Here is a 24,731-nt window from a genome sequence, read left to right as displayed (position 1 = left end):
TAATATTTTTTTATGGATGACTCAAATAAAATATTTGTCTCACAAAATACAATCTGTAAGATCGTCTCACACGAATTTTTGTCTTCCCAACAAACCTGAAAGCTGAGATTCGATTGTGCACCATGCGGTATAACATAAATGAACACGTATTCATAATTTTCTATTATATTCGAAAACATGACAATGGCAAGATAAGATTTTTTTCTATTGAAGAAATCATTCTATTCATTATATAATCCGCAAATCATACAAAGCTGAAATTTAATATCTTTTAAATTATTGGTCAAAAACTACATTATTTTGGTTGAACATCTCTTTCCATTAGTTGCGCGAATTAAAAAACAAAAGCTTTTAAAAACATTAGTGTAATGACTTGCTATAAAATTTAAAATTTTAATTAATCATTCTTTAATTATATTAAATTTAACTAAATATATTTATTTGAAATATAAATTTGTGCAGTGCTTGTAATCCTCTACAACCCTACTCCATATATTCACATTAAAGACATCAATAAATTGAGAATTTGGGACTTTAATATTGTAAAATGTAGATGAGCCAGATTGCAATAATAATGGTAAATACAGAAAAATGTTATTGGCATTAAATTATGTGCATGATCGAGTGAAGACAATCAAATAATCATTCAATGAAATCTTGACATTCATTAAAAGTAGATAGTGATCGTGCCATCCATGCATCTCCGTACTTTGATCCCTTTCCTACCACTAATTGGTTATTACTAAAGCCATTTGCTTATCTTTGTACTTTCTTCCATTTTCTAAGTAATAATAATGAAATGAAATTTCAGAAGAAATCATATAATAATATAAATTCCTGGATCAAGTTTTTGTCACCATGTTAAAAATATATATAATTATTATTCAAAACATAACTTTATTTCTGATATCGTAGAATGTACTTATTTGAGAACTCATGGGTCTCGTCTGCTGGGAATGTATATGTTCATCTGTTTGTACGATCTTATATCCCTTATAAACCAGTTTTACCTTTTCTTTATCAGCGACTTTGTTCCCAACAATGATAATGTTACTCGTTAAGATCGACATAACGAATCTTAACGAGTTGGATTAGGTGTGTGTCTATTTGTTGGTGCGATTTCATATCCCAACAGAAACAATATTACTTGTTAAGACTGACGTCACTCTTTTACGGTTTACCTAACCAACGAGATCAAGCAACGCAACGTTAGCAGCTTGACGAGAACTTCTCAAGAGATAACTCATCTTATTATATTACTTTAATTCATAACATTCCACAATAAGTACAAAAATGCTTATTGTGAAACTTGAACACATAACTTAAATCTCAAACCAATTGTTAGTATCAATAACTTACCACTAGATCAAAAACTATAGTTGTTAGTCAAGACGCAACTTTATTTTCTTATACTCGTAGCAGCACAAAGTGCACATATTTGGGTGATAATGGATCAGGCTGTTAGGCCCATGAGTTCGGGGAAGTGCATGTCTATATGCTTATATCTCATAAATATCGTCTTGCCATTTTCTTACTGTTGGTCATGTACCCAACAGAGACAATATTACCCGTTATGATCTGACGTCACTCTTTTACGATCTACATAGTCAACCAGATTAAGCGGCGGAACGTCAACAAATCGATGCAAGAAAATTTTACAAGAAATCACTTATTCCAGTACTACTCTAACTAATACATGCTTAACTCAACATAAATATTTACTTTTAAGCTGAGCTACAAAGTTTTTAGTCGATCAAAATTCTAATTTATTTCGAATGTAAGGAGTGATAGCAATCATTAAATAAACAGATTCTTAAATTTTCACTTAAAAAGGCAATTGTTGGTGTTACTCAACCCTGATTTTGCTTGTGTTTTATTAAATTTAATTAAAATCTCAAAGCTAATCTCATACTAAGTATGATTATTTTTATTCAAAAGTCATTATGATCTTTTGATAAATAAATGAAAACTCTTCTTGACACATTTAGCATCAATTTTTTATTTAATCCAAAATTACTATTTAAATGAAGAAAAAGATTTGTTCTCTTATAAGAATTTTTTTGTTATTTTATTAAAAAATAGTAACTAAATAACTTATTTATAAACATTCAACCTTTTTTACTTTTATCAAAACATCACACATTCCTCATTTTTCAGTTTTTTTTATAATCTCTAATCTAATCAATTTTACAAAAACAAAGTACCTCTTTTGTGAGACGGTCTCACGAATCTTTATATGTGAGATGGATCAACCCTACCGATATTCACAATAAAAAGTAATACTATTAGCATAAAAAGTAGTATTTTTTATGGATGATCTAAATAAGATATTCGACCCACGAAATTGACACAAGAGTTTTTGTATAAAAAAAAATATAATTTTTTGCAAACATTTGTTTTATCTCACTGGAGCTTGACTACGATGTACACCCTCAGCATAGAAGATACTTAAGGACATACATGTAATATCGTCGATAGATTTAATACAAATTTCATTAATTACGTTTTCATTTCGGAAATTTGATTACGGGTATGAGTAATATGAAATTTTAAAATAAGATATGAGATATCCTATATTTTGTGCAGAGATAAAAATTTGTCACATGGGCATGTGACGAAACAGCTGTGTTCACCCCGCATTCAACACCCCCTGCTGCCAACTCCTTCCCAAATAATTCAACAAGAACACACACACACACACACATATATATATATACGATTTTATATATGTATGTACAGTATATGTTTTAATTGTTTATAATTTATTTACTCCATCACTTCACTGCCAATCCCATTTAGCTTTGGATCGATCCCTCACTCTCCCTCTACTTCGTGTCTACAATATCTCCTCTCTAAAATGGAAGCAAAAGAGCCGCGGCTCCTCGAGAAGCACATGCAAACAATATAATTTCTACGTTAAATTTTGAACATGGAAGACCACGACCACCTCGTCAGCTCCAAATGTTCCTTCTTCATCTTTTTGCGTCATCACCAGAGTCTGCAGGAGAAAATCTTGATGTGTGTATTCTATTTCTTTATGTTTCTTCTCCCATCTTCGCTGGTTTTTTCAGCTTCAAATGAACTTTACAGGGACTCTCGCCAGCTAATTTCCTTCAAGAATTCACTCATTGACCCCACCCAACTTCAATCTTGGCAGCCCACCATTTCTCCCTGCAGTTTCATTGGTGTTTCTTGTAAAGATTCAAGGGTTTCATCCGTAGACCTTTCTAATTCTCACCTCAGTGCTGATTTCTCCTCGGTTGCGAGTTTTTTGTTAAGCCTTCAGAATTTGGAGTCCCTGGTTCTGAAGAATGCTGGTATTTACGGTTCAATCTCTTCTGTTTCGAGTTTTTCGTGTGGGAGCTTCTTGAGTTCGCTGGATCTAGCTGAGAATGCTATTTCCGGGAGTTTAACTGATATTTCAATTATTGGGACTTGCCGTGGATTGGTTTTTCTTAATCTTTCCAAGAATTCTTTGGAACCCCCTTTTGTGAAGGATGCTACTAAAAAAGACACTCCCTTTGCGGGGCTTTCCTCGTTACAAGTTCTTGATGTTTCTTACAATAATATTTCTGGGCAAAATGTGGTGCCTTGGCTTTTATCGAGTGGTTTTTCTGAGCTGCAGCGCCTGTCTTTGAAGGGTAACAAATTGGCAGGAGATTTACCTGTGTTGAACTCCAAGAATTTGGTCTATTTGGATCTTTCCACGAACAATCTTTCCACCTATTTCCCCTCATTTATTGACTGCTCCAACTTGCAACATCTGGACTTGTCTTCCAATAAATTCCATGGTGATGTTGAGAATTCGCTTTTAAAATGTGGGAAGCTGAGTTTTCTTAACCTCAGCAGTAACCACCTCACAGGCTCGGTTCCACAGCTGCCTATGGGGAGCATACAGTATCTGTATCTCGGGGAAAATGGTTTCCTGGGTACTTTTCCTCCGAGTTTATCCGATTTGTGCACAACCCTTGTGGAGTTGGATCTATCTTTTAATAATTTTACAGGTAACGTACCTGAGAGCCTTGGTGCCTGCTCTGCTACCTTGGAGCTTCTTGATATCTCCGGAAATGGTTTCTTTGGTGAGATACCCATTGACACGCTCTTGGAATTGAGCAATTTGAGGACTTTGAGGATGTCTTTCAATTACTTTACGGGACCTTTACCTGAGTCTTTTTCGAAGATGGTGAAATTGGAGACTTTAGATGTGAGTTCAAATAATATATCTGGCTTGATTCCTTCTGGGCTTTGCCAAGATCGTAGGACCAGTTTGAAATGGTTTTATTTGCAAAATAATCTGCTCACTGGCTCGATACCTCAGAGTTTAAGTAATTGCTCACAGCTGGTTTCTCTTGATCTTAGTTTAAACTATTTGAATGGAACCATCCCACCGAGCTTGGGGACGTTGTCGGATCTCAAAGACGTGATCTTGTGGTTGAATCAACTCAATGGTGAAATCCCACTAGATTTTATGTACTTGCAGAGTTTAGAGAACTTGATTCTTGATTTCAATGACTTGTCTGGATCCATACCAGACAGTCTTAGCAACTGTACTAGGTTGTATTGGATTTCGTTGTCTAATAATCAGTTGAGCGGGGAAATACCAGCTTCTTTGGGCCTTTTAGGCAATCTAGCGATTCTGAAACTTGGAAACAATTCGCTAAGTGGAAATATTCCAGCTGAGTTAGGGGATTGTCGCAGCTTGATTTGGTTGGACCTTAACACTAATTTCTTGAACGGGACGATCCCTCCAGAGTTGGCCAAACAATCTGGTAAAATTGCTGCAGGATTGCTCACAGGGAAGCAGTTTGCGTATATCAAGAATGACGGGAGCAAACAATGCCATGGAGCCGGGAATCTGCTCGAGTTTGGAGGCATTAGGCAGAACAGTTGAGCAGGATTTCGGCCAGATATCCCTGCAGTTACAACAGAGTTTATAGTGGCACCCTTCAGCCAAATTTCAATCGCAATGGCTCGATGATATTTCTTGACCTGTCTTACAATGAACTGGAGGGAAATATTCCGAAAGAGCTGGGTTCCATGTACTACTTGTTTGTACTTAACCTAGGACACAATGATCTTTCTGGTCCAATTCCTCAGGAGCTCTCCGGCTTAAAGACTGTTGCTATTCTTGACTTCTCCTACAATAGGCTGAATGGTTCCATTCCTCAGTCACTGAACAGCCTCCGCTTGGGTGAAATCGATCTGTCGAATAACAATCTATCTGGAATGATACCGGATTCAGCTCCATTCGACACATTCCCTGATTCCCGGTTTGCAAATAATTCAGGACTTTGTGGATACCCTCTTCCCCGTTGTGGGGCGGGATTGGGTTCAGGAACTGGCCAGCATGAAAAATCTCACCATAAGCGCGCGTCCATTGCAGGAAGTGTTGCAATAGGATTGTTATTTTCCCTCTTCTGCGTTCTTGGATTGACGCTTGCTGCTATAGAAGCGAAGAAGAGGACAAGGAAGCAGGAGGCAGCGACCGAGGCTTACGTGGAGAACCACTCAAACTCAGCCACAGCCAACAGCATGTGGAAAACCAGTGCTCGTGATGCATTAAGCATCACCCTCTCAACCTTCGAAAAGCCTCTCAAGAATCTCACTTTGGCGGATCTTCTTGAAGCCACAAATGGCTTCCATGATGACTGCCTTATAGGCTCAGGTGGATTTGGAGAAGTGTACCGAGCCCAGCTAAAGGATGGAACTATTGTGGCTATCAAGAAACTGATACATATCAGCGGCCAAGGTGATCGGGAATTCACTGCCGAAATGGAAACAATCGGAAAGATCAAGCACAGGAACCTTGTTTCCCTCCTTGGCTACTGCAAGGTTGGAGAAGAACGCCTCTTGGTCTACGAGTACATGAAATACGGAAGCCTAGAGGACGTTTTACACGACAGGAAAAAGATCGGGATCAAGCTAAATTGGGCTGCAAGGCGAAAACTCGTCATTGGATCAGCTAGGGGATTGGCTTTCCTCCATCACAGCTGCATTCCACACATCATTCATAGAGATATGAAATCAAGCAATGTCCTAGTCGATGAGAATTTTGAGGCCAGGGTGTCAGATTTCGGAATGGCAAGGCATGTGAGTGTAATGGATACTCACTTAAGCGTCAGCACGTTGGCTGGAACGCCAGGATATGTACCTCCCGAGTACTACCAAAGCTTTAGATGCTCGACCAAAGGGGATGTCTATAGCTACGGCGTGGTTCTACTCGAGCTGCTTACCGGTAGGAAACCGACGGATTCAGTCGACTTTGGGGACAACAATATTGTGGGATGGATGAAACAGCAGGCTAAAGTAAAAATACACGATGTTCTTGATCCCAGTTTGTTGAAAGAAGACCCGAGTTTAGAACTAGAACTTTTACAATACTTGAAAGTGGCGTGCTCATGCTTGGATGATAGGGCATGGAAACGTCCCACAATGATCCAAGTTATGGCTATGTTCAAGGAAATTCATGCCGGATCCAGCGTTGATTCATCATCGTTAGTTACAGTAGGAGATGGTACTTTTACTGAAGTTGAAGGTGTAGAAATGATCATACGAGAAGGAAATGCATTGAGTAAGCCATTGTGAAACCGGAACAAAGTTAGTGAGGATTCTTCGATGAATGTCAAGAAGCATGGGATGCACTTGAATTTGTACTTGAGAAAAATTCTTGCGCTTGCAAATAGTACTAGTTTCTTGAAAAGAGAAAAATCTTGTTATTATATTTAACTTTTGTAACACTTTATTGTACATATACATATTGAGTTTGAAATCTATTTTGTTAAAAACCTCAAATATAATTTAAGCAGCATAACTCATTCGTGTGATTATGACTATTCAGTTGAGTTTAGCAAGCATATATGCTATGTCAAAGAGATGGTGCATCCTTTTAGTTTTCAAGGTTTTTTTAGAAACTTGGCAAATATATATGAGTAGGTCTTTTGTGAGACGGTCTCACGAATCTTTATCTGTTAGACGGATCAATCCTACTAATAATCATAACAAAAAGTAATATGGTTAGCATAAAAAGTAATATTTTTTAATGGATGACCCAAATAAGAGATCTGTCTCACAAAATACGACACATGAGACCGTCTCATACAAGTTTATTTTCTTATATACATATATGTGTATTCTTCTTTCTTTCTACTCCAAAAACAAGAGTACATATACTTTACATAAATTTAATCCTACGACTCAATTCCGTTACACAATTAATAAAAATTGTCATGTCTTAGCTAGTTGGGCTCAAGTCCCTTTTTAGCTACTTGGCTGAAATTCTTTCTTATCATCTCATTTTTCTTCCATTAATTAATTCAAACTTTCTAATTTATATAAAATCTGTTAATTGTCAAAACAATGCCTCTAGCTCTACATGCATGCAAGTTAAATCAAAATGCTTTGGGATTTAATTATGTTTGTAGGCCACACCCCTTCATTATTCATGCTTTTGACAACTTTCATGTTCCACCCCCTTTTTGTTTTGTTCCTCCCTGTATCTATTCTAAATACTTGTGTTATCATGCAATTATTGCAAAGGAGATTGTAGTATATTATATTTTATTATTTGACCGAGGTTAGTTATTTATGTTATTGGATGATTGGATCTGCTTATTGTGATGTTAGAAAAACAATTTTGTGTTCTAAGGAAAGTTATATATATATATATATATATATATATATATATAGTGGCTGAGCCAGATTTTCATTTCTACCCGGGTTAGAATTTTTTAAACAATTGTTGAGCTAATATTGACAAATGGAGTTTCCGGCTACCGGAAAATAAGACAAAATATTATGTATAAAAAATATTAGAAAAAAACAAGCTACCCGGAGCAACACATGGCTCCGCCCGTGTGTGTCTATATATATATATAAACAAGTAAATATGTAATTGGAGACATAATTATGTTTAAATAAAGTTGTTAACTTGAATATTTTTAATTCTTCACACACACACACACACACATATAAAAAGTAAAATATAATCTAATAGATGTGATATTCATGAATCACTAAGTGGTCCTTAAGGTCTATTGGTTTATGTGGGCGTGTGCACGTGCACGTGTATTCGGCACCATGCTCAAAGCAAATTCGCTAAAAGTGGTCACATCTTACTTTAGAAGTGTGAAAAGTTTTTTTAAATAAAATTATAAAAGTATTGTCAAATATTTTTTTATATTTGTTTTAAATTTATATCACAAATAAATATAAAAATATGATTTTAGCATGATAATAATATTTATTCCTAATTTTTTCATCGTAAAACTTACTAATCATTTTGGATTCAAATAATCGAACTTATATATTTTTCTAATAAAATTTCAGTTTCCAAGATTGTCTTCAATATAATGAAACGGCTTGCATGCATTATTAGCTTATCGAATTTGGTGTGGTGCGAGCCCATTGTTGTTATGATATTTATATCATTTTCAAACAACTTAAATTCAAGAAGATTCCAGCTTGGTGAACAAAGAATGGCTAATTACTCTAAATTTTATAATTTTTTTAAAAAATATGTAATAAATTATATTTTAGATCCATAACTTCCGAACAGTAATGTACCAAATTAGATAAGGTGAGTTTTTCACATTTTTATGAATACTGACATATATCTTGATAATATAATATCTAACATTTGATAACATAAAAAAATACTCAAAATATAAATTAAATAATCCGTTACGAACACATGTGGCCCCGAGTTTTGCAAAAATTTCGACAAAATTTGGGGTTCGTGGATTAGATATATTTTAGAAGCATTATAGGTTTTGTCCCCTCCCATTTTAACGCAAGCCTCACAAAAATCTTTGACAGCCAATCTTCTTGTCTCCTTCCCTCTGCCACATATTCTCACCCCAGCAAAAGATTAGAGGCCACATCATATCGTGTGTGTCGCGTAGATATTTACATGCGATATTTCAAAGTTATTTTTAATTTTTTTCCCACTGTTTTTACCTCAAAAATAGCGGTTTTTTAAAAAAATTATATAATGTAATGAAGATGGGCCGTATGCTGGCTCAACTCAACTTATATTCATATATCACTATTGATCATGAGTCGTAGATCGATCTATCATAAGTCGTAGCCCATGACCATGCATCGATACTCATAGAATATCCTATTCTTAGAAGGTGGTTTCTTACGCCTCCCCACCAGTATTGGTGCATGAACATGAGCCAAGTCTTTTGTTGGGCTAGTCTACAACCCATGCTCGTTACAACTAGCTCAATACACTATAAGAATCTAGGTACTTAAACATGAGGTCCTGATTTAAGTGTTGGGGAGGCGAAAAAACCACTTTTCAGGATGAGATATTCTATGAATGACAATACATGAGCATGAACTACGACCTATACTGAAACAATCTATAACTCATGATCAATAATAATACATATATAAATATAAACTGAGTCTCATGTTAGACCAATTTACAGTCATGGGCGTTGCAATAACCAATCAAGAATTTAAAAAATTATAAGTACATCCATTTTTCCATTTTAAAGAAACGTCTATTTTGGTGGGTCCGGGTGGAGCCCCCATGTCTACAAATTTAACAAGTAATCCGAGTGACTTAGATTCATGCCACGTCTGCAAAAGATACGAAGTATACAAATAAGAAGGATAAGAAATCGTTGTGCCCCACTAGAAGGACAAGCGATTTAGGTCTCGAGCCATTTTTCCCCCGGAGACTTCAACTTTTGTTAAAATTAAGCTACCCCTATTATATCCACTATCATTATATCTAGGTAGCTTGTAACATTTACGCAGACATTTTACCGGGGCGAAATGCAAGAACCCCAAACATTAAGAGGGCGGTGGTGATTATACTCGACAGGGACACGTGTCACATATGCGAGGCCAATAAGCCGTGGTTCACGGGCAGCAGACATAAATCGGGCAGCGGGTGGGGCAGCTGAAATCATTGTAACTTTTGAGTTGGGCTAAGAAGCTGGAGCTGCCCACGTGAGATTGCCAGACGTGGGCCCTTATTTACTAAACCCGGCCCACTTTATCGATATGAAGGGACAGTCCTCCACTAACAAACACGACTTAAAGATAATGACACTGTTATTGCTCCTCCCTTCTCAATCAATATCAAATATAATCTTTATTTCTTACATTAATAGTCGTAGTTGAAATATTTATCCTCTTATTTTGTTCAGTTTTTTTTTTTTTTTTAAATGTGGGATGAAATGCATATAATAATTATTTACTGTTGTCTTTTTATAAAAAAAAACTTATGCTCGATATAAACAGTGTAACTGGAATATCTCGTTTTGATCGCTCTATCTGCACGGAGAGTAATTTTCTCCAATAATTTTTATATTAGAAAAAAACTTACTAATTTTTTTATGTAGGATTGAATGCATGCATTAGAATCATTAGTTGTTGAGAGGTAAATGAAACTGGCAGTGTACAAATAAAGGCACTGGGCCAATACCTGTATAGGTGGACAAACTACCGGGCCAAAACAGAACAATTTTAGGCCCATTTAAGTCCTTAGTTGATAGTCCATGAGGCCTGGTCCAATTGCCCATCAACGTGACACCCAATTAATTTCAAATGCTGACCAGCTTTATTTGACTATTTTTTGAGTGTGTAATGAAAAACATAATTAATTTATTTTCAAACATTTTCATAAATATATTAAATATTGTGTGCTGAGATTTGATTTCTGTATCTTCAAAAACTACTTAATAATACTTAGCAGAGTAAACGGACTTTGGGTATGTATGCACGCAATACATAAATACATATCCTATCCACACTGTGCCCATATATTATTAAATAAATAAATTATTTTATAATAACTTTATTATTATTATTTTAGCTCGTTATGAACTTATAATAACAATTTTTTACATACATACAATATGCACCCAAATTTATTCTTAAAAAATTTGCCCTTCCCACAATATAATCTTTAATATTAGCACAGAAACTCCTATGAGCTCCGTGAGTTAACTTGTTAGGGATTTTCGACTCGATTAACTCATGAAAAATATTATTTTTTTATGTCTAAAGTAATATTTTTTTACTTTGAAAGTATTATTTTTTTAGTCATGTTAGAAAAAAATATCAAGTATTATATGTTTATTTCAATTAAAATTATTAATTTTAATTTTTTATGTTAAAAATATTTTATTTTTCACTGTTAATATCAACAATATCGACATATTTCATAAATATAAATATATAAGATAAGACCAATTAAAAATGAGATATAAAAAATATATTACGCATTTTGTGAAGTTTTAACATAAAAAATAATAATTTTCATAAATAACTCAAAGAATATATTTTTGCCACAAAATTGATTGATGACAAAGTTTTTAAAGGCGAGACAGATGGACTAACAGGTTTGATCTGAAAATATTTTAAAACATGATGAGCATATTCCTCCGTGTTTCTTCTGTCTTTTCTTTCTTCGAGCACATGCATTTTGAAAGTTGAAACTGTGGATCCTGTTCATTTTCTTAAAAAAGAATAGAAAGTGCAGTCTTTTCAAGAAATTGAAAACATTTTGCTGTTATCAAATGGAGGACGACCGCAAGGAGGTAAAACTAAAAAGGGTCTTTATTTGTTTTGGAGGACTCTGTTTCTGTTAATGGATGATAATTCAAATCTCAGAAGGGTTCGACGCATTTTTCGAATATTTCGTGTCATTGCAACCTTCATGAAGGAAGCTCTAAATAAGTAGTTCAAGTTTTGTGCTTTGGCCCTGTGTCTTGGTGTGTGCACAGTTTAGCCTCAAGTTTTTGTTTTGGGATTATATTCGAACCACTGTTGTTATTGCTTTTTTTGTTGCTCAGGCAATATTCGAAAATCAATGGGATATTTGTACGTGCTTACTTTTCTTTCTCTGTGAAGAAAGAAAAATTCTTTAAACTTCTCTCATGTGAGAGGTGCCAACTTCATGGAAAAATCTCAACTTTATCATTCCTATGCTTTAATTGTGGTTTGTATGACAGAATCAAGATCTTACTGGAATTTCAGGAGAGCCTTTTTTGCTTGTAATTAGACCTACAAAGTTTACTCATTTGATTTTTAGGTGTCATTAGCTGAAAGTTCTCTATTTTCCACAGAAGAATTCACCATGGCTCTCTGTGCCACAATTTGGCGACTGGGATCAAAAGAGACAGTTACCTGACTACTCGATGGATTTCTCGAAAATCAGAGAAACGAGGAAACAGAACAAGAGGGGTCCATCAAGAGCCAGTCTTGGAAATGAGGAAAACCTCATTTCTTTAAACACAAGAGATTTGAACAAACCCCACGACGACGATCATCTCGATAATCATCAGAGTAATTCTCCAACAGTATGATCCTTTCCCCATCTTTAAGTATGATTACATTTTGCCGTGTCGAAAATGTGTATCTTTTGAGTTTAGAGACAAGTAGTTGCTACTTAGGAGCAGTCAATATCTAATCTAGTATTGATTTGCTAACTCTAGACAAGTTCTTTACAGACGCTGATAGAAGAACGTAAAAGAAGGTATATGATGGAATGACAGTAGATGATCTTAGAGATAATTGTTTTCCTTAGCGTTTATGTAAATAAGCCATTCAAGAATGGATCATATAGAGAGTTTGATTCGATTCTTGCGCAGGATGAATGCTCACTAGCATTAAAATGATGTCTAATAGATGAGAGTTTGATTCTTGCTCCCTATCAAATTTTAGGTCAACCAAACAGCGCTATAGAATTAAAACTTAGAATTGCTCGATGATTTATGTTCGTTAGGACTCAATCTATCAGCTATATAGAATGGCTTCTTACTCTTGGTGGAAACATGCTTTTGCTTTGGCTCAATTTGTTTAAAAGATAGCTATACTTTTGAATTGAGATGCTCTTGTTGTTGTCATGAAGCATTCAATTGTCATCATTTTAGTGTATGTGATCCTAGATCATGTACCACAGGGCACAAAATATTCAAATAACATGCAAGAGATGGGTGTGTGCTTGATGGAGAAAGCAACCTTGGGTACTTCCTAAAGTTGAAAAGTATCCTGTTACATCTGGACCACCTTAAAGCACATGTGGTTTCACATGGAATGTATGTTATCAGGAACATTTTTATATCCATGCCAACCTGATCCCATTCAATAAGATTTTGTATTATTTCTGCTGCAGGCAAGGAGTAACGTTTGCAGCTATTTCAAATGTTGTGTCTTCAAGGCCTGATAACGTCGATGAAATGCTTGCTGCACTTTCAATCTCTTGTGCCCTTTGATTACTATCGTTATTCTCAAGTATAAGGATTGTTTTTTTTTTTAAATTTGTTATTTATTATTTTTTTGGCAACAGATACTTGACATTAAAATAATTATAGTGTTTTATATAGTGCCACAAATATTATAAAAAACAAAACATTCACTAATTGATATCACCCTCCCCATCATTCGTAACCATAGAAAAATTTGTGTTACTTCAATTCAATTGTAAATGCCGTTCTAAGACGTATTTGGAGCGAATATAAAAGACAGTTTCCGCTCCACCACACGAGAGAAAGGACATCTTATCTTCTGATGAATAATTGCAGATATAAAGTGAGTCATCGGTTGTGATAAATCAGAGGACCCAGGATACACTTTTATGTGATAAGTCATGGGACGCGCGGTTCTGCACCAAACAATCACACGGACGCATTGGTTCGGATTAGAGGGTGTGCAAACTTTTGGACGCAGTAGTTGGGACCGGACGGGTGCAAACTTTGTTTTTTCCAAAATAAAAATTATTTTTCAAATAAATTTTGTCCAAAAGATTAATACGGTCAAAATACAGCATCAGGTCGGATCGGTTTAGGCCGGACAGCCCGTACACATGTGTTTCACCGAAACTCAACCCATGAGTGTCTCTCTCTTTCAAAAACTTCTGGTGTCCATTAGGATCCAAATCCTAACTCAAACTTGAAGCTAATAAGGAAAATCATTCTTGGCTTCATGTCTCAATGTGAGACTAACTCCCACTTTTTTGGGTTAAGTACTCACCACTGATCTAACAGTTTTTCAGACTCACTTCGCTAATAACACAAAAACCTATCAATTTCCTCATCACATCTCGTCGAACACAGTTTTACACAATTCTTTGGCCAATAAAATCAGCTAAAAACCAAGAAACGAACGAAAGCACTTCCTGAAGTTAAAAGAAGCAAACATATCGCATGAAAAAAACGATCAAAATCTTGATAATTTGCTTCTCAATAAATACAAGGACAATTTTTCAATCACCTCATCTTCGATGTCTCTAATCTTCTGCATGACAGTCTCCATTGTTTCCGCGACGATAGGAAACGAGGAGCTATGGACGACGACGTACAGGGTTCAGGCGGTGGGAATAAGCCTTCAGGTCGGAGCTAATACTTTGGTCTAGCCGGAGTTCGGGAAAGCACAATAAACCAGCCCAAATTCCACTCCTATTGGGCTACGCGGGGCTCCTAGGCCCAGTTGCTTATTGAGCTATTCTTAATGGGCCTACGCTCTGCTTTTTAACGCGAGTGCCTTTTAATTTCCCTCTTTAATAAATATTAAAAACATTCTAATTGTATATAAAATGTTTTCACAATTTAAATTGCCATGTAGTAGGAAAAATTTATTTAGTATGGATTAATATTTTGGGTCCTTCGATACATTTTATGAAAAATAATTTTGATGAAATATTGTTGACCATAGATGCCCAAGAAATTTGCTGATAGGGCTGTCACATGCAAATATATATATATGTATGTATTTTAAAAGTTGGTAATATATTATTATATATGAAACAGACTATAATAATAAAATATGTTTGTGGCACTGGCAAATTTGACAATTTGTCTGCGGCCACCTAACACATGAAATTGGTGAAAATATCACAACTATATATTATAATTATAAGATAAAAAATGTTCCAGTTGACAAGATTGGTGAAAACTCAACGTCAAAAGTTGTCATATTTAGAAAGAAGTCATTTAAATAATCATAAATCATTGAGTGTGTAATTTCGGTTATAATTACGAGTACATATTTTGTGAAATCGTTTTACAGAATTTTCGTGAGACTAGTCAAATCTATTCATATTCATAATAAAAATAATATTTTTTGACATGTAAAATAATTTTTTCATGAGTGATCGTCTCTGGAAATTATAATATATTTTAAATGACATTATTGTTGGATAAATTTGAAACGCATCTAATCTAAGATGAAGTACTACTATATGAATACAGCGAGATCGATTTGAAGTTTATGATTTCGATTTTTTTTAAAAAAAATAAATTTAAATTCAATTAAAATTTATGGATTTTGAACTCATCAATCTAAACGTGACATAATGTAATTTATGGTTGGTTAAATTGTACGGTTCTATTAAAAGCCATTAGGTCGACCTTTGACTTGCAATTTCTACTTGATTTAATTTTTTAAAAGAATAACATATAATTAAATAATAATAATGATGATAATAATAAAAAGTTTGGAGTTCAAAATTTTTTAATTTCATTTGTAAAAAATAAATTTCTGTAAATTTTTGGTGACGAAAAATTGAAATAAAAATATTGGTGCTACCAAACGCATGTGATAAATGATGGATGTTCATCACGTGATTGTCTTTTATTATTATATTATTACCAGAAGGCATCATGTTTTTGTCTTTATTTTTTTAATTCATTATTTTATTATTGCGTGAGGTATCAATAATTTTTAATATTATTTCTATTTTTTAAATATAAATGTCTGGCCTGCATAAATACTTTGAGTAGGTCTCTTTCGAAATCGTCTCACAAATTTTTATCTGTCATCAGTAAACAATAATATTTTCTCTCGAATCTGTATCATAAAATATATCATAAATACCACCGGTCAAATCATCCAGCACATATTTATACCAAATACCTTAGCCACCTACCACGAATTCCAAGTATAAAAACTATGAGCATGCTGACAACTCAATAGGAGGAAATTCGCCATCAGCCGCACCGTTTCTTCGAATTTCGGGTAAGTAAACGCTCTTCTGCATGCTTCAATTTCATGCTACATATATGCTGCCGTTTTTCCACCCGCGTGAATCTCTTGTTTGTGTATGTGCGCGGGGCTTGCGTACGAGCATCTTTTTCTTGTGACAGAGGAGAATTGTTGTAATGTTTTGACCTGATTCGAGGAAAATCGGGTTTTCTTTTGTCTTCTCGAGTCATCAAATTTTTTTTTTAATCTTCGGTTTTACTGTTTTTTTAATATGGGTTTATTGAACTGTTCTACTTTGGTTTTGTTTTTCAATGTTTGAAGGATGATTGTGAGTGTCTTTATATATTGATGAAAAAGGTGGTAACTTGACTGAAAAAGATGGGATCTTTGAATTTTTCTGGTGATTCTTTTTCCCGGGTATATGCCTAAAAAGTGAAAATTTGAATTAATCTCTGGACTGAAAGAAAAATTGGCTCAAACGTCGGTGGGGTTGAGGAGTTTTACGGTGAATGGTGATTCGTATTTTGAAAATTCCCTTTTGTTTGAAGCATAATCGTGTATTTTGAAGAAAGAGGAGAGATATATGGAGGCGAGAGTTTCCCAAAGCTTTCAATCTCCGGCATGGATAAGCTCTGAGAAGATTGCCAGAAAATCAAGTAGTTCTTTGCACTTTTTGTGGACCAACGGGGAGCGGAAGATGAATCGGCCCCCTGCTTCGAACAATTTGCAGACTAGAAAAGATAGAGCTCGTAGACCAGTGCTGTTGAAGGTTTTGTGCTCCTCTGGAAATTATCCAGGTTATTAGTAAATAGATGTGGTATCGTTTGGTTTTGAATTTGTATGGACCCACTGATATGACAAACTTGTTTTCTTTCCTGTAAAACATCAATATTGTATTTTTCAAATTTTGGTGCCGATTTCAAATGGATCCTTGTGGTTTTGTAAACCAGTTTACAGAAGATGGTTTGTAAAATCACAAATGATTGTTAAGTGATTTATTAAAATTGCTTGATTATGTTTTTATCAAACATTACGTGAATGGTTGACAGAGATTATGAGATGAATCACATTTCAGTGTTGTCGGTTTGAGCAAACAAGTACCAGATTTGCCATATCTGCGAACCAATTTTTGTCCACTATTTCCCCTCAAAAGATATAACTCGTCTTTCAAATTATTGAATGCATGTACCATTTTTGGGGGACAGTAACTCATTGTAGGGCTAGCGAAACAGTTTTTTCCCTTCATTTGTTTGCTATCAGTCTCTAGCGACACAATTTCTTCTTCAACCTCCAAGTTTGTAGTTTTCCAGTTTAAATCATGGAATATGCGATCTTGATTTACTGGTCAATATATATTTTTATATTTTATGAGAAAAAGGACACTGCCATGCGGTATAGACTATACAGCTATAATGTTAGTTTACTTAAAGCATATGAAATGCATCATAAGAATATCATGGGTGGTACAGACGATATAACTGTTAACATTAGTTTACTTTAAGCATTTGAAAAAAAAAATGCAAATATTGTGCAATGCAATGCTACCAGTATAGACTATATAACTATTAACATTATATTTCCATGAACGTGAACTGCATCATAACAATGTCATGGCTAATAAAAAATTCAAGACTGAGAACTTCATATAATTGATATTTGGGAATAATCAATATTTGCTTATGCATCGAACATTTCCCGAGTTTTTTTCCATCTACGCTATATAACTTTGAATATTCCATGCATGTAAACTGCATCACAAGAATATCATGGCAAGTTGAAAGTTCAAGACTGTGAACTTCATATAGTATATATTTTGGACTAATCAGTATTTGCTTATGCGTTTAAACTTTCCTGAGTTTTTTTTCCTTCCACGCTCAGTTCTTTCCTTCTCTTATGTCATTAATTCAGCTCATTGTCAATGCCGAGTAATTACGTAATTTTAGCTTCTTTTAAATTGTTCGTGTATCTATTTTCTCTCAGTATTAAATGTTTTCTGTCGAGGTGGTTGTTTGAATTTGCCATTGGTCACAAACAAAGAGAACAAGCTGATAGACTTGAGTTTCTAGCATTGTACGTGTCACTAAAATCATTGTATTTTTCTTTCGTCCAGCTTCAGTACTAGAGTCTGGAAGTCTTCGTTCATCGTTTGATGAATCTATGATTTTACAGGTAAGTTCATTAGGTTTTTCTTGTTTTATATTAATATCCTAAAAATTAGCTTACCGTACCTAGGTCTTTGGCATCTAAAATTATGATGTCCTAAAGGTGAAAAGCTTTTTAGAGTGCAAGAAGCTGCCTTTCTCCTTGGACAATAATAGAACAATTGGGCATGTTCTTGAGAATTTGAGTGATTGAAGTCTGCTTTTGACTTTATGTAAATGCATGTTGCAGAATATATCTGAAGGAATTGAACCATATCTGAATGGGCGTTGTATATATCTTGTTGGTAAATGTGCCGTCAGTTTTTCTGAATCCGTGTGAATTACTTTGGGTCGTTGCACTTTAACATTTTCTTTGTTTTTGGTATTTTTTAATTATTATACAGGAATGATGGGATCTGGGAAATCAACTGTGGGCAAGGTTTTGTCTGAAGGTCTTGGATATTCTTTTTGTGACTGGTTGGCACCAAAACTTCATTCTTCTTTCTGATAAACGAGGAGCCATTTAAAATTGAGAAAGAGCTATTTGAAAATGGATTTCTTGGATCCTTTGATTAGTAATTGAAAATTGCTGATTTCATCAAGTATGATTGAGACTTCACTGTTCTATCAACCATTAGCTATTTATAATTATACCCTCCTCTAAACTCATAGTTATTAGAGACATGCTAAGGTTTATGGATATTACAGAGCCTAAATACAGGGCGTAAGTTAAGGCACGCGCCTTATCAAACTGAGGTGCTGTAAAAGATAGTGTACTAGTATCTTGATACATATAGAAAATTTATTTATATACGAAGTCCAATAGGAAAGACATTTTAAAAACCTATCTATTAAATAATTAGTGAATAAAATGCTATTACTTTTCATTTTACTTTAGATCCACCGGATCTATATTGAAGTTGCATTTAGAAGGTGTCTCGACCCTTTACAATGCACCGAGGCTCGTGTTTCACGGCCGCAGTGTGTGCATCACTGAAGGGATGCGTCTTGAACTTGTTGCATGCCTTTTGGGTTTTAATAAATATGGCTAATTCTTGCAATACATATGATAATTTTTTACTTGTGAATGCTCCAGTGACAAGTTAATAGAGCAAGCTGCTGGTGGAAGCACAGTGGCTGAAATATTCAAGAAATATGGTGAGAGCTTCTTTAGAGATAGTGAGGTAAGAAAAAACTTCTTTCCTATTCAGTTGGCACCAGATAGCTAGAAATATCCCTCCTTTAAAATCATTTTCATGTTTTGACACCAAAGGAAAGACGGCGACCATTGAGTTTTTATCAGAGCCTTTTTTTGTTAGGCCTAAGCTTATTGGATGTTTATATGCCTGTTGGTATACAACTATCATTATGTTTCATGATGAGTTAGTTGAAAGTTGATTCATATTTATCCTCCCAGGGAGTTATTTGGATTAGTTATTGCTTGATTATCTGCTTTAACCACACAAAGGGTTTATGCTTGTAAGTACTAAAATATCTTGTGCTTCAATGATAGCGAGTACTAGGATACCATGGCTGGCCAAATTTCTCAAATAGCTACATTGTCATGCCGATTTCGCATGTCTACTGCAGCTTGAATGCTTTGAAAGAAACTTTAATATCTATCCAATACGGGATAGTGATACAAAACCAATTTCACCATTTGGCTTGCATTTACTAAGATTCCAAAACGAGTTAACCAATTTGGTCAAGAGAAATATTTCTTGTTATTTTGTTAGATTCTTTTAATGTGAAATCACCAACTATTAACGTGGTTGTATTTGCGTAATTTAATCGACATAATAGCATCATCATCATGCTCCATATTTTATTGAAGTTGAGTGGTTTTCCACCCAACTGGTTTTGCTTATCAAAAAATTGACAAGTTAATCCATCTATATCTCATGGGAGGAACCGTACTTAACTTCTTACCTAAAATATTCTCATTGCGCTCAGTTGTGGTAATTATTGGAGAATGTGACAATTTATCTGTCTCGACTACAATTCTTCTTCTTTTTTCTGTTCTTCAGACGGAGGCATTGCAGAAACTGTCTTCGATGCATCAATTAGTTGTTTCTACTGGTGGGGGTGCAGTGGTTCGACCAATCAATTGGTAATAAAGTTGAAGTTTGGATGGCTTTTTTAAGTGGTCGACTTGCTATTTCAACAGTGTTTAACCGGTCACTGTTAATACTTAGGAGATACATGCAAAAGGGCATCAGTGTTTGGCTAGACGTGCCTTTGGATGCCTTAGCACGTAGAATTACTGCTGTAGGTACCGATTCTCGACCCCTATTGAACCAAGAGTCTGGCGATCCTTATTCCATGGTATGTCGCTGTATTTTTAATAATATTGGAATTCTCCAAGAATGATTCTGGTTGTAAGAGGAATGTCAACCTAGAAAATTGTGCTGCAATTGTGAGTTGAGTTACGCTTGGGCGTGAATATTTATTCCGATTAAAATATGGGATGGGTTTGGGTTTCCATAGGTTCAGCTCATTGAAGGATGAACATTGGTGGCAGAGAAAAATTTATGCTGCCTTGGCTCATAAGTAGACATATTTAAAGATTTTCTTTCAAATAAGACTCGTGAAAGTGGTTTAAGTATACTAGCTCCGTCGAAGTCCAAGAAATATGTACATATGTGATGGATGAGCTTGCTGTTTGTCAATTATCGAAAAGTTGGAACTTATACCGAACTTTATTATTCTTTATAAATTTTATGTATTGACACCGAGATATTGGATTTATGGCTGCATATGTGTGAGCCATATTGGAATTAACTTGGGCCAAAGGTATTCATTTTAAAAAATTGGCTTAGTTTTAGCCGACTATCTTGGCGCACTTGTCTAATTGACTGGTTGTATATATACACATGATCCAGACGCTGTATAAAAAGTCATGCAAATTTTCATTCTTTGATATTTTATTGGGAGCTTCTGTTCTTTTCTTATTTGACGTGGTTATGTAGACTATGAAGCGATTATCTACCCTTTTCAAAGAGAGGGGTGAAGCATACGCCAATGCTGATGTCCGTGTCTGCCTAGAAAGTAAGATCGCAGTAGCTTGTTTCATTTTTGTTAAATTTTTACTCTTTTGCTCTTTATTTTTTTGTCCTCAATCGTGATCCCTCCCACCCCCCTGAATGCATGGTATAAATCCATTTGCCCACGTAACTTTTATTGATGGATCAATTTTAATCATTATATTTAGTTACTGCTGCAAAACTCGGATTAACTGACGTATGCAAGCTCACACCTAACGTAATTGCGATTGAGGTCTGTCTCTCCTTCTCCCACCCACTCCATTCTTTTTCAACGAAGTAGAGTTTCTCTTATCGACTAAACTGGATTTTACGCGTTAACAGTTGCTTTCACAAGTCGAAACCTTCTTGAAGAAAAGGGAAAATGGTATCTGATTCTTTCGTTCCTTCATAAATTGAAGAGGTCAACGCCGCATTTCGGTTTTCTCCAGTTCAAATTCATGGCAGTTGCAACGGTGGAGCTTCTTTTGATTGTGTTTTAAGGATGTTGTGCTATATAGTTACTGTACAGAATAACATGTTGGATGCTGCTGTGTTTCCTGTTGACTCTTGTCCAAAGAGAACACCGTTTTGTTTAGTATGAGTTAAGTGTCTCTATTGTGAGCACCCCTTGTAGAATATGTGGAAAAAATTGGATGTCAACTGTGTAACTTTAAATTTAGTTTTTATTTTGGCACGTATGTTCTTACGTATTTGGAATCATTTTAATTTTTATCTGAAACTGAAGTTTCACTCCAATGTATTGAGTCTGGGCAAAAAACTTGTGTGGAGATGGTCTCACGGGTCGTATTTTGTGAGACAGATCTCTTATTTGGGTCATCAATGAAAAGTATTACTTTTTATTGTGAATATCGGTCGGATTGACCCGTCTTACAGATAAAGATTCGTGAGACCGTCTTACAAGAGACCTTCTCTTGAATCTGACCATCAAACATTTTGTTTATTTATTTATCAAAAAATGCATTTTAAAAGGAGGAAACAAAAGGAAATAATCAGATTACATTTCGGCAAAATAAGAGTGAAATTATCATTTTAGACCAAAATCTATCTTGTAATAGGTGTCATTTTTAATCTCATTTCCTTTTCTTCATTTCAAAGACAGAAACTTGTGTGTAATCTCACTGTATAGACTCACTGTAAAACATAAAATCATGCATTCAATCTCCTTGTAAAACTCTATATAGCACAGAACTCAATAAAATATTTATTAGCTATTAAATTCTCCACTTTTCAAAAAAATAAGTTAAACAACCCCTATGTCATAAGTTGCAGTAACACACGCTTAAAATGCAATTTGCCATATATTTTTTACTTTTTATTAACCGATACAAATACCCTCAATTTTTTAAATATAATGTTTTTAATGTGTTTTTCATTTTCCAATGATTGATCATATTATTTTTTAATTGGATTTTTTTAAAAAAATATATAATATTATAAAGTAGAAAAGACCACTATTTAAAATAATAAATCTACCAACTTGCTAATAAACATGTTATTTTATTATTTTGTAAATTTTAAAAATACATAATAAAATAATAAATAATACTATTGATAATACTAAACTAAATAAAAATAGTAACATTCAAAAGAGTGATAAGAATTAATAGCATGAAATTTATTAATAATAGTAGTAACAATAACGTAAAAATATATTAAATAAATGATAATATTAATAAAATTTGCATAGTAAATAAATTATACATTACCAAATAATATTTGAATACATTATAATACACAGACACACACACATATATATATGAATATTATCGATTTACCTCCACATGATTTGATATTTAATTTAATTCCACGTATGTGAGTTATATTTTGGCTAGCAAGTTGGTGAATTTATTATCCCAAACAATAGTATTTTCCCACTTTATAATTTTTTTTTAAAATAATCTAATTAAAAGTTATATGTTAAATCATCAGACAAGAAAAAACACATCAACAAATATTATATTTAAATCATGCTTTTAGAACCCTCAATCCATATAACTAAAATGTTGTCCACATTGTTCCTCCTCTTCGCTCCTAGTCGATTTGGCCTCTTCACAGAGCAACAAAGGATACGAAGTTCACGTCCTTCCTAACAACAAATCCCCGTTGAAGATCCATTGTGCAGTCCAAAACCACTTATCTCGACACCCATACGCTCTATGCGACCAATTATTTTTGGAGTAGATCTCTTGTAAGTGTGAGACGGGTCGACCCTACCGATATTCACATTAAAAAGTAATACTCTTGACATACAAAATAATATTTTTTCATGGATGACCCAAATAAGATATATGTCTCACAAAATACGATCCTTAAGACCGTCTCACACGATTTTTAGCTTTATTTTTTATCTCACTTAAAAAAAAACATTTGAGATGATCTCACTTCAAAAAAAAAAAAGGCTTCGATTGCTCATTGCTTGGCGGTTGTTGAACCATAGTAGGATGAAGGGATTAGGGTTACCAATTGAAGTTGAATAGCCCCCCACATTTCCAGCTATGAAACTGTTGGTTAGGAAATAATCCAAATGACCAATTCTTCTTGCTTGTATTATAGCTTCAGCATTTTATTGGCGAATATAATTTAGGAATGTTGAATTGATTCCAGTCGAATACCATGTAAAAGTTAATCCTTTTGTTTCTGTTGCGTCGGTAAAATCTTTCTTTTGGCAGAGATCGAACACCCCAAGATTTTTCAAGACCCAGTCTTTGCCCCTAAGCTGAATTTGTAATATTGTGTTTGGGATGCGCTGCGAGTAATTTTATTACCGAAGTGACCAAAAGTTCTACGGTTCACCCCGTCTCAACTGGAGACTCCGATTAAAGATTACCGATCGGCTGAGACATGTAACTTATATGAGTCTATATCCGCCGTGACAGGAATTCAGCCTCTCGCTGCCAACTTCAAGAAATCTACCCGAAAGAATAATTATTTAAAAGAATTGTAAATAAAATTTAAGTTATTTGTCATTTCAAATTGTTAAAAACAAAATCTAATAATATGATTTAATAATAATGATGATAAATATGGGGTATTTTATTTTTTAATCTCGGTCAACTATTTTTTAAAGAAAATGACATCTTCAAGTATATTTCAAATACATCTGAGGAGGTCATTTTTTTAAAAAAGAGTTGACCGAGGTTATTTAACCAATATTCACCCGGATAAATATTGAATACAATAGTTATTATCTTATTAACAAATAGAAAAGAAGTAGTCTGATCATGAGGCTACAGACACATCTGAATTTACCTGTTTGGACATTAAATATATCAAGAAAAAACACGCAACTTGAGGCTATCGAAGGAAAAGACTACCCGGGACAGTATGATATTATCTCATGTAGTGTCTGTGATTGCTACTGATATATCATTGTGGCAAGTTTGCTAATCTATATTACACATAAACTTCTCTGATACCATGTCTCAACCACAACTTTTGAGATTATCTTCGACTCAAACTCATAAAAAATATCATTTTTTATGTTCAAAATATTATTTTCATTACAAAAAATATCATTTTTTGTTAGTTATATTATGAAGAAATATCTCGTAATGTATATTGATTTGAGTAATAAGTATTATTTTTTATATTAAAAATTTATTTT

At 34.3% G+C, this 24,731-nt stretch overlaps 3 protein-coding genes across 6 annotated transcripts; all 3 read left to right on the top strand.

The window, feature by feature from the left end:
* The first annotated feature begins 2,722 nt into the window (after window positions 1–2,722).
* Window positions 2,723–6,792, top strand: LOC142530886 (brassinosteroid LRR receptor kinase-like). The gene is given in 3 exon segments (XM_075636784.1): window positions 2,723–3,018; window positions 3,091–4,877; window positions 4,880–6,792. Coding segments are annotated over 3 exon segments (3,582 nt in total). The 5' UTR covers window positions 2,723–2,929; the 3' UTR covers window positions 6,586–6,792.
* A 4,551-nt stretch (window positions 6,793–11,343) lies between these two features.
* On the top strand, window positions 11,344–13,271 carry LOC142531185 (uncharacterized). Of its 2 annotated transcripts, XR_012816227.1 has the most exons (4): window positions 11,344–11,558; window positions 12,087–12,320; window positions 12,923–13,058; window positions 13,136–13,271. XR_012816227.1 is itself a non-coding variant. In XM_075637256.1 (3 exons), exons 1-3 carry the CDS (start codon window positions 11,538–11,540, stop codon window positions 13,184–13,186), a joined length of 306 nt encoding a protein of 101 aa, XP_075493371.1. In that variant the 5' UTR covers window positions 11,344–11,537; the 3' UTR covers window positions 13,187–13,271. The 2 variants fall into 2 exon arrangements, 1 of the variants encoding a protein (XP_075493371.1); XM_075637256.1 differs by lacking the exon at window positions 12,923–13,058.
* A 2,596-nt stretch (window positions 13,272–15,867) lies between these two features.
* Window positions 15,868–21,667, top strand: LOC142531237 (shikimate kinase, chloroplastic-like). 3 transcript variants are annotated; one of them, XM_075637328.1, is made up of 11 exons: window positions 15,868–15,975; window positions 16,491–16,739; window positions 18,053–18,111; window positions 18,334–18,388; window positions 18,488–18,560; window positions 19,180–19,267; window positions 20,111–20,193; window positions 20,279–20,408; window positions 21,053–21,131; window positions 21,295–21,359; window positions 21,449–21,667. In XM_075637328.1, the coding sequence occupies exons 2-11, from the start codon at window positions 16,526–16,528 to the stop codon at window positions 21,497–21,499; spliced, it is 897 nt and encodes a 298-aa protein (XP_075493443.1). In that variant the 5' UTR covers window positions 15,868–15,975; window positions 16,491–16,525; the 3' UTR covers window positions 21,500–21,667. The 3 variants fall into 3 exon arrangements, with proteins under 3 accessions (XP_075493443.1, XP_075493445.1, XP_075493444.1); XM_075637329.1 differs by having other exon boundaries at window positions 15,882–15,975; window positions 16,511–16,739; XM_075637330.1 differs by lacking the exons at window positions 18,053–18,111; window positions 18,334–18,388.
* Window positions 21,668–24,731: the final 3,064 nt, after the last annotated feature.

Source organism: Primulina tabacum, chromosome 17 (genome assembly GCF_025594145.1).
Source record: "Primulina tabacum isolate GXHZ01 chromosome 17, ASM2559414v2, whole genome shotgun sequence".
Taxonomy (NCBI): Eukaryota; Viridiplantae; Streptophyta; class Magnoliopsida; order Lamiales; family Gesneriaceae; genus Primulina; species Primulina tabacum.
Note: the sequence above shows the minus strand (reverse complement) of the source record. Positions and strands in the feature narration are given on the sequence as shown.

Excerpts from the sequence above, each read along its gene's own strand:
- LOC142531185 (XM_075637256.1), top strand. The coding sequence starts at position 11,538 with ATGGAGGACGACCGCAAGGAG. Across the intron at positions 11,559-12,086 it reads TGGAGGACGACCGCAAGGAG|AAGAATTCACCATGGCTCTC; the intron begins GTAAAACTAAAA and ends TATTTTCCACAG. Across the intron at positions 12,321-13,135 it reads ATCAGAGTAATTCTCCAACA|GCAAGGAGTAACGTTTGCAG; the intron begins GTATGATCCTTT and ends TTTCTGCTGCAG.
- LOC142531237 (XM_075637328.1), top strand. The coding sequence starts at position 16,526 with ATGGAGGCGAGAGTTTCCCAAAGCTTTCAATCTCCGGCATGGATAAGC. Across the intron at positions 19,268-20,110 it reads GCTTCTTTAGAGATAGTGAG|ACGGAGGCATTGCAGAAACT; the intron begins GTAAGAAAAAAC and ends TCTGTTCTTCAG. Across the intron at positions 21,132-21,294 it reads TGTCCGTGTCTGCCTAGAAA|TTACTGCTGCAAAACTCGGA; the intron begins GTAAGATCGCAG and ends CATTATATTTAG.